This window comes from Pelecanus crispus, chromosome 12 (assembly GCF_030463565.1).
Source record: "Pelecanus crispus isolate bPelCri1 chromosome 12, bPelCri1.pri, whole genome shotgun sequence".
NCBI classification, from domain to species: Eukaryota; Metazoa; Chordata; class Aves; order Pelecaniformes; family Pelecanidae; genus Pelecanus; species Pelecanus crispus.
The window spans coordinates 9,750,845-9,763,557 of NC_134654.1; the positions used below are offsets into that span (position 1 = coordinate 9,750,845).

At 40.2% G+C, this 12,713-nt stretch overlaps 1 protein-coding gene across 1 annotated transcript in view; it reads left to right on the plus strand.

The window, feature by feature from the left end:
- The window catches only part of LOC104033656 (sphingosine-1-phosphate transporter SPNS2-like), a 138,287-nt gene that overhangs the window by 74,177 nt on the left and 51,397 nt on the right, over positions 1-12,713 (plus strand). Inside the window, exon 4 of the mRNA XM_075720125.1 lies at positions 12,294-12,445. Within this exon, the coding sequence (XP_075576240.1) occupies positions 12,294-12,445 (152 nt within the window). The remainder of the gene's footprint in view (positions 1-12,293; positions 12,446-12,713) is intronic.

The window sequence follows — 12,713 nt, forward strand, 5'->3', positions numbered from 1 at the left end:
AGAAACAACAGCTGGGGACTGTGGTGCTGGCATGAAAGATCTTTACAGGCCAAAGACCTTTACAGCTTTGTCCCATTTTTATGCAGAAACCTGAATTTACAGTCTCTAGGTTGAAGATTAGGAAAGTTCAGCTACTATGTCAGTTAATGGATGGTTTGGAAGCAATGCCTGCCTGTAACTACCATCCTGCCTGTCCTGCTTTTATTGTGCCTGGGCAGGAAATCTCACCTGGGTCAGTTATTTGCTGAGGAGGCAGGGGGAAGAAGGCATATTTATTTCATTGCCAGGCTGTGTGTGTCTTGGAAGCATTCCTTCTTCTTGTGTTGTCTGTTAAAATGTATATTCTGCTTGTCATACTGCAGCAGAGGCCTAAACCCAGAGCATGCTGATGGAACACAAAAAAGATGTCTTATTGCTTCAACCGTGTCTTAGTGGAAGTCTCTATAATGCTTTAACATTATGCTTTATAAATAATTATTGCAGCATCTTAAGCTCAGTCTCATTCAAAACATCCCAGGAATGGAAGAAAGGGAAAGTTCTCCTTAAATAGACAGACTGAACCAGCTGGGGAAAAAAAAAGAATTAAAAAAAAAAAAAAAGTAAAAAAAAAAGTAGTGCTGCATGTAAGTTTCCAAACAAATTTTAAAATATATAGTAAGGAATTATAAAATTTCCTATCAGCTTAACGTGATCCTTGCAGTCATGGTTGTGACCTGAGGAACACAAGTCATTCCCAATGCAGTGCTCCACTGTTGCATGCTGTGCTTCAGTAGTGGCAAAGTCTGGTTTGGTCAAATGAGTTCAAAAGGCAAAGCATGTCACTCCTGCAGTGTCTGGATGGCACCATGTGATCCTGTTCCTTTGGAAATAAACTTCCCAGATAATTGTGTATTGAGGATATTGAGAGGATGCCAAGTTGTTGGGGTAGAACATGTCCCTTCGTGCTTCACTGGGGTGTTCAAATATGGGTCTGGAGAAATGTTACCGGTTTTAAGGATGTAAGCTGACATGTACTTAGCATGGATGTAAATGAGGCAGCTTATGGCTTGTGTTCTTGAGGCTTATGACTTGGAAAGAAGCATGATGCTTCAGGAGACTTTGGTTAATGATGCCTCACAGACAAAGGAAACAATTCATTCAGCTCAGTTTTAGGCTCATTAGGAGGCCTGGAAACAAATCTAAACTTTGTATTAGCAGGGCCTTGTTGGTTCTTGAAGGTTGTGCATATTGTCCTGAAAAACAGGATGCAGGAGAGAGGGAAAGTGTTATTCAGCCTCTTTGGCTTGTGTTCAGATGCAAAAGTATGGATTCCGCCTTTCTTTGGTTGAGCTCCTGGTTGCCTGCTGATACAAAAGCATCAGTCATACTACAGGAAGTGTAAGTGCTTCTTCAATGGCACACACAATCTGTGGCCCCCTGGGTCATGCATAAAGGCTGAAAAAAGGACCATTGTGTTCTGAGTAATGTGCAAACAGTGTGAAGATGGGAAATGTCTTATAGTACCAGGTGCTAAATTAGTCTTTTGAAGTGTTGACATTTCTTTTAAATGCATAAAGTTCACATGCTACACAAAACACTGCATTTGCAATTTAGATAACATTGAATTAGAGCACTAATCTCAAACCCCTGTAATAGAGTTTGAGCTGGAAATCCCTGGGAATGGTGCTGATCATCATGTCTGAAAACATGATTGACGAAGTCTCCTGAGAAGATAGTGACAAAACATGCAAATGCATTTAATATAGTTAAATAGGATTGTCATTTTGTCAAATAGGTTGGCTGTAGAGAATGAAATGAAGCTACAGCATGACCAAACCTTGCCAATTAATAACGCTTCAAGTGGCAATATAACAACTGTTCAAAGAAGATCATGAATAAGAAGCTGCTAGGTAGGAGGAATTGGTAGATGCATCAGTTTCTCTCTAGAAATTTGATGCTGAAAGTGAGACATCTCTCAGATGTAGGCCAAACATACTGCAAGGTCAGCCTTTCTCACATTACTTGGCCGCTTCTGGAACTTGATTGAGTCAGCAAGCCAGAGAAGTATGAAAACAAAGCAGGAAGAAAAAAATTCAGACTTTGGAATGGTTTGGATGGTTTTTCAGCAAAGTTGCCTAAAAGGTCTGACCTGCTGGTGTACTTAAATTTTTATCGTATGGGAAGTAAAATATGCCAAGAATCAGCAGAACCAACAGTAAGTGAAGTTGGTGGGACTATAACTTTGTTTGTGGTAATTTCATTTAAACCTTGAGGCATTCCATTAAAATGTGTCCTTCATGGGCTCTCAAAACTTGTTCTGCCCTTGAAAATACATATAGTTAGGGCAAAACATTCGCACCTGGGTGTCTCAGTCAGTTGGCTGATGCTTTTTTCAAAGGGTGCTGAGAAATCATAGTTTTTGCAATTGTCTTGGGGTAGGAACATGGGGTTGTGCTCTCCAAGAATGAAACCTACCTGTCGGATTTGACTTAATTTCAGTTTAAGAATTAGTCCAAACCAAAGAGTGTTTGAGCTAAGACAGCCCATCGGGTTGATGCAATTAGATCTCACACATTTCTATAGACATCATTGAAGGTGGAGATGATGTTAGTGTTATGTGTCACTGCCTGTAACTATTTGTTCTGAAAAAACTGGTATCTGTTTATAGCTGGGTTGCTTGGATTCAGTCTTTGATTGTGACTCATCTGCGGCTGGAATGCAGCAGCCTGTGAATATTCTTGAGTTTCATGTACGCCAGGTCATATTGCAGCTATTAGTATTTGAAAACTTTTGTGTGTCAAGAACCTTGCGTTGTTTCCACAGTTGCAAAAATACTTTGTAGTTCTCCCAATCCCTGTTTTTGTGATTATGTTATGATTGTCTTTGCACATCTCAGGAAGAGAATGGCGATACTGATCTGCCTAATGCCAGTTATATTTGTTGCAAGTGCTGGTAAGTGTGTTCCACCTGACAGATCTGGAACAAAAAGCAACAGTTTGTTGCTGACCCAGAACTATTAAGGTTCTCATGGAACAGCTTTGGAAGATACATGCTGGCCAGGCTGCGTGTAATGGTTTTGTAACACAGGTAAATGGCCGCTATTTCAGCCATGTGAAATGCTATGGACTCCTCTGTGTCTTATGCCAGAGCCACAAGGATGAAAAGAAGTGCTTTAACTTAATGTTCTAGCAGACACTGGCAACATGGGGATTTTTATGATCCCTATGATTTATTTGAAAACATCAACCTTTTTCTTTAAGATCTATTTTATAAGTAGCTATGCACGTGGTACTTCGCTGGTTGGTGTTCTGGTGAATAAGCAAGCTAATATGTTACATTCCTTCCAATTACATTCCAGACCCCTATCATTAATGCAGTATTAATGACCAAGAGACTAAATTGAGAAGAACATAAATCCCACCATTTGAGTGTCATGTAATATTTTTACCACAGGCAGGTCAATCAGATGAAAAGCCCTTCAATTAGTAAGCTGAAATGCTGCTTTGTCTTAACTGAGGCTACTGTCAGGACCCAGTGGTGCTGCTTCATCACCCACTGTCTTGTAATTACATTACCTAATTGCATGGAGAGTGGGAATTGGGCTTACCTTTTTTTTTTCTTTTTTTTTGGGGGGAGGGGGGTGGAGGGAAGAGCTGTGGCTAACCAAAGATGAATGAAAAGTAATAGAAGAGTCTCTCAGGACTGCCACAGCTTTGAAGGGAGGGCAGTGGTGGGAACTTGGATTTCAGACGCTGCAGTTTTAATGTTGAAAGGGAATTTCACGTTCAAGATTTGCAAGTAGCTAAGAAAATCTTGGCCCTGATATTTGTACTTGCGAAGCACACAGCAGCTCCCTGCCAGCTCTGGGAGGTGCTCTGGGAGTCTTGCTGCTTCCAGGGTGTTTTTGTTTTTTCTCCAGAGTGCTTAATTAGGTGCTTCACTTTAGAGCCTGTCTGTAGGTATCCAGTTGTTAAACACTTTAGTTGCTGATTGAAGGGTGTGATGAGTGAAAAAGGAATATCTTGCATTCTTAAAAACTGGTTATTTTTAAGTACTAAATAATAATATAAATCTCATAAAATGAGGACACTTTAATCAGCCAGAGTCTTAGGTACATTTCCAAATAAAACTTTCCACATTCAATTAAGTGTGCCTGAACAGGTCACCTGGGAGAACTAAAGCCATTAGCAAATACTAGAGACAATCAAAGGAAAGGTGAGTGAACTTTGCTTCATCTCCCTTGCTCATTTCTATATTTAAATATGTATTTTGTTCTCTTTCTACTTGCTGTAGTCTCTGTTCTCCTCCTTGCGGGTCTCTGAATACCAGCTGAATTTTCCCAAAAGGGAGTTGTTCAAAGGTGAGGTGCTTAGAGCTGAGAATTGATAGGACACTTAATGCATCCAAAATGATCTGAAGTTTCAAAGTGTTTGACGTAGCGTAGATGGATGCTGTAGAAGAATCAGAATGGCTTTAGAAGCTATAGTATAAGTCCATCCTAATTGCAAAGGCTTTATATATTGACCCTTGAGCAAATGATTAATGAAGTGTACTAAGATTTCAGTAACTCAGTAGCTTGCTATTAAATCTTGACATGGTGTCCTGATCTTATCTGTAACATGCTTATAACCTCTACCCAACATATAATAAGCATGTGTGAATAAAACAAATGTGAATGTGTGAATACTTGAAGGAAGGCCTAGGGCGTTTTCACTTCAATGTTAGTGATCTGCCCTTCAGAGTTCAGGGGAAGACCTTTGGGTAAGAGAAGCATCCTTCATTGGACACAAATATTTAAACTTGTATACTTCCCATGCCCAAGCAGTCGTCAGGAAAACAAAGTGAAGAAAAACCCGTTTAGGGTGAATGCAGCAGAGACACAGTAGATGAGATGGTGTCTGCCGTATGGATTTAACTGAGACTTTGAATAGCTTACATTTGCTAAAGTGGCATCCTCACTCTAGAACTGTGCTTCTGTCCCTAGAGAGCCTGTAGTGCTGCTTCAATGTGTATCAATACCTGATAGGAGGCAGTAAAGATGGAGCCAGACTCTTCTCAATGGTGCCCAATGAAAAGATGAGGCAATGGGCACAAACTAAAATACAGGAAATTCCATTTAAACTTAAGAAGAAACATTTTTACTGTGAGGATGGTCAAACTCTGGAACAGATTGTCCAGTGAGGTTGTGGCTTCTCCATCCTTGGAGATATTCAAAACTCAACTGGACATGGTCTTGAGCAACCTGTTGTAGTTGACCCCTCTTTGAGCAGGGGGCTTGGACTAGATTATCTCCAGAGGTCCTTTCCAATCTCAACTATTCTCTGATTCTATGACATGCATGCAAAGGAGAAAAACAGTTTGAAAATGGTGATAAAAGATGGGCTTGGCATCATGAGTTGAATTTGAAGGGAGGAAACTGCAGAACTTAAATCCAGTGGTGATAGAAGTGACGGGAAATGTGGTGTGCAGTAGTGACTTAAAAGGCACTTGTGATTGTAAAGAGAAGGGAAGTGAAAAGTAGTTATGGGCAAGTGATGACACGCACAATGAGGGAAGAAGAGAGGAGTCTAAACCCAATCACATCTCTGCAGTGGGCCAAATGGCAAAAGAACCAGCAACTGTGGTGAATCTCCCCCAGGCTACCTGCCAGCATGACTCACATCTGATAAAGGAAAAACATCTTGTTGGAGGTGAGAAGGGTAGTTTATAGTTACATTTATCAGACAGTTAACTGTAGCATGAACCTCTAAGTGCACTTGCATCTCTACAGAAAACAGATAAAATACTGATAGCTCGCAGCATTGCATCAGAGCTGATAACTCATCAACCTGTTGCCAACCAGACTCCACACAAGCATGTACCCTGGCTAGTTGCTATCTATGCCACCCAGAGATGAAACATAATCAACTCCTTTTGGTGGTTGTAGGAAATCCTGAAAACAATGCTTACTATACCTATTAATGGGGGAGAAAAGTAATGACCAACAAAACATCACAGTAAACAGTTCTGCCCCCATGTTATTTTCTATTTTGGTCTCTCTGCTGGCAATCCCCATGAGGGATTAGTTAAGATTACTTGTAGATAAAGGTAGATACTCATCTTCCTTTGTTCCTGCGCAAAGATCTCCCAAAGGGTAAGGTACCAAAAGGCCAAAATTTGGCATGAACATTCAGTTACTTAAAAGTCTGGGATGGACTTGACAGGAAGACATGTTCTTCAGGATTGGCACAGAACAATTCACCACTACTAAATATGTAGTACTCTAGCTCTTTACAATAGTTATTCTCCTTTTATTAAAGGAGAGTTAGAACCATTCACATTTGAGAAGGTAGGGCGTGTGACTTTGTGGTCCGTATCTAGATTTGACACACCATTCCTAACAAGTGTGTGGACCCTGGACTTGAATCCACCAATGGAAGCCAGGTGCCTTGGTTGTATGTATTCAAAATTTGTAAAGCTTTAGGGGTGCAGAGAGGTGGAAGATGTATTTAGGCTTATCTGTTCTGCTGTAGCCTTTGTCATCCATCCAGGCACAGTATGGAATTTAAAACATGAACATCATCATTTAATGTCATCTCGTCTTTCATGGTATGTCGATGTCAAACAACTTGGAAACTTTCAGGTTCTTAAAGGTGGCCCCATCATTACTGGGAGGGCTGAGAGAAATGGAGTGTTTAGTGTTTAAGCAAATATGTCACCTGCGTTTGTAATGTCATTCCATTGCTCAGCTCTTCTAGTGACTCTCAGCTAATGAGCTGGAACCTGAACTGTGAGTTTACAGGAGCCAATGTTCTTAGTCACCATACTGATACTAAGAAGCATGTTCCTGGTTTGGTTTGCGTCATGGTTAATGGTGCATGTTTGCCGTACCTGCAGTGAAGGGTGTGGTGTGTCATCTCTAACCAGTTAGATCCCTGCAAAGTACTGATACGGTTGGGAAAACTTAATGGAGTGCAAAGGGAAGTGGTGTTTGCCTGGCCAGAAAATACAGGTTCTGTTCGGGAAAGGCAAGTGCTTACACATGAGTGTAGCTGTCAAAAGGGACCACTGTTGTGCAGCCCTTGAACATACATTTGAGCCCTGTGGGTTTTACTTTGATCAGCTGACTCCTGCAGTATTTCAGATTTATCTATCTTCGGTTGATCTAACTGATCACTTGTGACTCCTGTGGTACCCTGGATGTTGTCAGTGCAAGACCCTGCCAGCTGTAGAAATACAAGAGTGTAACTGCAGACAGTTCAACTGAGTTTGCTCTAGTAACTCAGGGAAATTAAATCAATTCCAATGATTTCTCCTAGTTCATTGTCATTCCACATACATGTATTTTAGGCTTTGTGCAGCAATCCTAGCTGCCTGGTGGCATGGATGGTTTTCCTTACGCACGTCTTCCTTCCAAGGGTGCAAACCCTGATTCTATATCCTTGTTTGCTGCATAATGTTTATATAATAAAAGAAGGAAAATATGGCAAACCTAAGCAGTTCAAATATGGAATTTCATGGTGCTGAGCCCTCTTTTACAGAAGCTAAATGCAGAAACTGTAGGAGGTTAACTCAATATCCTCATATAGGAAAGGGTGCAGGTGCAATTGCTGTAGCTGTATAAAAGATCCTTCTTTTAGATCAGCAACATCCATTCACAACATGGCTTGCACTGGTGCTGTGCATCCATGCTAGTAATTTCTACTAGGTTAGCTATTTCGGTGTGATCTCATTGGTCTGTGTGTCCCTAATATGAAAGAAGCATGTATTCAGCTTGTTTTATGAGACCCTTACAAGCTACTCCACGTTCAAATGCAAATACTTAATAACCGAAGCTTAAGGATCATATGATTCTGTAGACAGTAAATCTCGTGGTTCAGAGTTGTACACGTATTTGGCAGATTATAGGTTTATCACTGACAGCTAATCTTTTAGAGCACTGTGGCTTAATTCCTTTTGTTAACTAATTAAAAAAAGAGAAAGAAGTTAAAGCCGTAATTAGACCTATTAAAACATGTATTACTCACTCAATGGCCTATACAACTAGGATAAATGTATAATTAGGAGGTTTGTCCAAACATGATTAAAGCTAGTCACGTGTCCTAGGCCATCAAACATTTATGTGTGCATGAGATTGAGAGTAAAGTCAGTATGAAAATGTGAATATAAACCATGTCGTACTCTGCAGAGAAAATAAATGAACTGTCTTTTGGCATATTATAAATATTTAACTCAAATCATGAAAGCTTTTTTGAGATGAAAATTCTGAAAGGATTGTGTCAGGCCTGTAGCTTCTAGTGGGATAGTGTCATTGGCAACAGTAATCAGACCAGCTGCATCTCTCCCCATGATCTATCGCTGCTGTTACCTGCAGTTTGCTGGTAGTTTAAGAAATTTAGAAATTAGTAGGTTGCACATTCCTATTAGTTATCGGTGCCTTCCCTGAAGCATGAGGATTTGTATCCCTTCTAAAACTCATTATCTATTTTGGGGGATTTGGTTTCTTTTTTGTTTGGGTTTGTTAGTCTTCAAAATAAAACCATTGCATCTCTACAAACGAGGAGATGTTGGCAGCTGTCATGGAGGTGCAGACATCTCTGACATAACTGCTAACCAAAATTAAAGACATAAATAAACTGTTTGCTGAAATAGCTCTTTGTTTGAAAAAACTTCAGTTGGAAGCACTGACCAAGAGAAGAAGACACTGAAGTATTGAGGTTACTGGGCTTAACCTATGGAAAAAGAATAAGCTCAGGTGCTGAAAGCTGACTCAGATATTTTCAATTTTCCTGCCAGAGTAAGAACTATTTGCACAGATGAACAAATTACAGAAAAGTTCCAAAGTAATGTAGAAAGGAATAAGCTTCTTTAATATATATCAATTTCTGCTTGGGGAACAGTGAAATTCAGTTAAAAGTCTTAGCTGCCTGTACTGCTTTTAAGCACGGATAATGTAGAGAAGAATTTGGCTGGTGTCAGCCCTTTTTGTCTCACTAAACTGCTGAGAACCCTGGGGTAGGACAGAGAGGAAAAAGCACTTGGGGGAAAATCTAGTGCAGAGGAAGTGGTAGAAGTGTCCTGCTACAGCTGTGGAGGAGGACGGTGCTTGCTCTGCATGGGTAATATCTGACTTTCCCATTTGTTTATGTTGGTTGTCATGTTCACATACACTCAGAGAGGGGAAGAGATGTGCCTATGGGTGTACATGTCTATAAATGCACACACAAAAAATAGCAGTTGTCTATATTGTATACATAAAGGTTTTGGGACCAGTTTCTAAGTGGTTCATGGTATGTCTGTGGTCCAAATGAGTAGCAGCATAAGAATTTTGGAGTTGTTTTGTTGTTTGTATTTTTTTTTTTTCCTATATAAAAAATGAAAAGATTAGGCCTCTCTTGTGAAAGGACCACTTTTTGTCTCAGGTTGCTGCCCAGCTGTCCCTCTTCAGAGATGACAAAAACATAAGTTTTGACTGACTGATTAGAGATGGAAGACTGGGGGTTCTAGCTTACTGTAACAAATTTCTGCATAGTTTTATTGTATAGGTTCCAATAAGATGCATACTAACCAAAGATCCAGAAGAGATCTTTCAGCAGGATAAGAAGAGGCATTAGCTCTTTAATCCTAGATACAGAGCTTCAAAACCAGGCACAGCATAGAACCAACTACAAATAATTCCCTAATACTCTTCTAGATTTTTTTATGTTTTGCCTAGTTGTTACAGCTAAATAGCTGCATTGTCCATAGTCTTAAATATATATGCTCTCAGAAGGGCAATACCATTCATGTCTTTATGTAGATTATGCTTTTATAAGACAGCTTTTATTGCCAACTGAAATCAGAATCTCATGACTTAAATTTGGTTACTGCTGCTTCAGAGAATGTCGTTCAAATACTAAACGTATTTTGAGTCCGTAAGCATGGGATAAGCCAGGGAGGAGGATTTGAGGAAGAACTGGGGGAGAAGAATGAACCTGTTATTTGTAGCAGATGATTTCACTGTATTGGGACTCTGATTCAATGGTATTGATGGAACCGAGTCATTCTTTACCACAATAGGAAAACTTTGTACAGTTTTCCTGCTTTACACAAGGATTGTAAGAGGAACCTTGTAACAGCATTATTTGGAGGAAATTCCTGTCCAGTGCATTCACTGGGAGTGATACTGGCTGGTGAGCACTAATTTACGTCATTTTTATGTAGCTATTTCAAATCTGAGGAGCATCCAATGCATTTGGAAATTTGTCATTCTACAGATGTAACTGGCACTGTCAATGTACTCATTCCATGTCTGGCAGATGACTATTTTGCCTGTCACCCTCTCTGTGATCCAGATCTGAATCTCTTCAGAAACCAAAATCAGCCTCCAGTTCCCCTGCTTTCTAATTCTGCATGAGTAAGTCAGTCAGCATGTTGTAAATATGGTTGCTCATTCCAAATATATTGGTTACCTGTGCACCAATCATTGTCAGCATATTTCTGCAGTGGAGTGGTTTAGCATTGGGTAATTGGCATAAATTAAATCACTTGAGTCACCGTATTGCCCTTTCTGCATACACCCACATGCGTCTGTTACGTATGTGCAGCTTTTGGGAGATATGTGAATGATAGCAGCACTGCAAATGCCCTGCCAGCAAGTAAGGAACTTGTATGCACTCACAAAATAGGTATTGATGCAGAATTTATGTCAAAATACAAGGAAGTGAGGAGTGTGCAAAAGTATTTGTTTTGTGTGACTATAGGAATCCACAAGAAACGCTTTTCAACCAGAGGATTACAGTGAGGAAAACAATAAAAACATGTCAGTGGTAGATTTTTGCCTGCTGATGGATATATTTATGACTGAGGCATGTGTCTTGATGTCTGCATGGCATTTTCCATATTTGTGAATGACAGCCCTGTATTCTGGCTTAGCTTTGCTGTAATGCACGAAGTCAGTCGCTTCACTGTAACTCAACTTTTTCCCATCTGAAGAAGGGGAATCAGTAATCGCTCATTGTTCTCAAAGCACTTCTGTGTTTAAGGACGTATCATAACCTCTGCTGCTGTTCTCACAAATGATCTATACAATAACAGTAAATTGAGGATTTGTAGAGGTTATATTTGTAGAAATAGATTTCCATGTGCTTACAGTTTTCTGCAATTGACTGTTTAATTTCTGCATCTGGTGTAGTTCAAGCTGCTTAGATGTCTGAGAACTTGATTGTGCTCATGTATCAAGTATTTAGGCATCAAAGTATTGTGCCTTATGCCTTCACAGAGCAGCACCCAGAAAACTGCAAGTGTAGTGAAAGAGGTTGGCTTGAAAATCAGGTCCTTGCAGTTTACGAAAGTGTTGGCTGAAACAGGGAAATGGGCCATGAAGAAAATTCGGTTAGATGAACAATTCCTTTTTGTTCATTTTAAGCTATGTTGCGCTGAATGTGAAGTCCATCTCCTCATTCTGTTGGATTGCCCTTTACTCAGAAGGGCACGTAAATCTCTGGGCAGCTTAATGCCTTTTCAACCTGTGCTGTTGCCTTGTATGGCTCTGAGTCTTTCACCTGGTTGTACTACTTACTGAGCACCCTGATGTTCCTGTGGTTCACAGTAAAGCTCAAGTCTTATCTCTTTTTAACTGTGTGTATCTCAGCTCAGCTTGTAACCTGAGGTTTTACAGAAGTGTTCAGTGTTGGTTTACTCTGCCTTACTCCAGTGAGGGAGAGATTTATGCTTTTTTCCAAGGCAAGTGGTGTGAGATAGGTGCTTAGCACCTTTGAAAAACTTCCCTGATTCAGTAGCTTCTAATCAAGGAGAAAATCTAGAGTTTGGGGGATTGCAGGTTCAACTCTTTCACAGCTTTGAAGATCCTTTAGGATTTCACCAGTCTTAACTTGCCCCTTGGCATGCTGCGGAGGCTGGGGTTGTGCTCAGCAGGCATTGCTTTTTCTGGATCCCAGAGCGGGATTTGTTACACTCACCCACCTCCCCAAACTTTCCTCTGTCAGTGTAGGTTGCTGGCACTTGGGCTTAACAAGAGTGAGCTACATCCTGAGAATAAACTGAGGGTCTTCTGCCTGTATTAGAAATATCTTCTTGAGGGTCACTGGGTAAACATGTATTATTACTACTTTTCTTTCATGCCTATAAATCTTCACAAAAAACAGAGTCTCTTTCCTCCCTAGCAAGAGACAAATTACAAGAGTGTGAAATTTAAAAGAAAAAATGAATACAAGGGGGTGACTTTCCAGTCACATGGGTTTCTATTTCCCTATTTGCGCAGCTTTCACTGTTGTCCATCCTGAATTCAGAAAGACAATGGGAGACCTGCTAATGTGTTTTATTTCTTTTCTCAGTATTTCTGGCTTCTTGTGCTCTCACGAGGTTTGGTCGGCATCGGTGAAGCAAGTTATTCCACTATTGCACCAACCATCATAGGAGACCTTTTCACCAAAAACACGAGGACCCTTATGCTCTCTGTTTTCTACTTTGCAATTCCTCTTGGCAGGTAAGTGACGTAATGCTTCTTTCATCTGGTTTTGGCTTTTCTCTTAAAGTAAGTTCACACAGATCTTAGTTGCTAATGATGATGGTTCTTCTGTCTTCGGTTGGAATGGTTTACACAGGAAAATATTGTAAGCAGTGACTAATTAGTTGCAGGAATTGGATTCTTTTTCCAGGCCTGTTACTGGTTCATGTGTGACTTTCGGGAACTAGTGGGAAGTAGGTGGAAATGGAATCAAAATATTTTAGTTGTCTTTTTTTTAGCATTATGA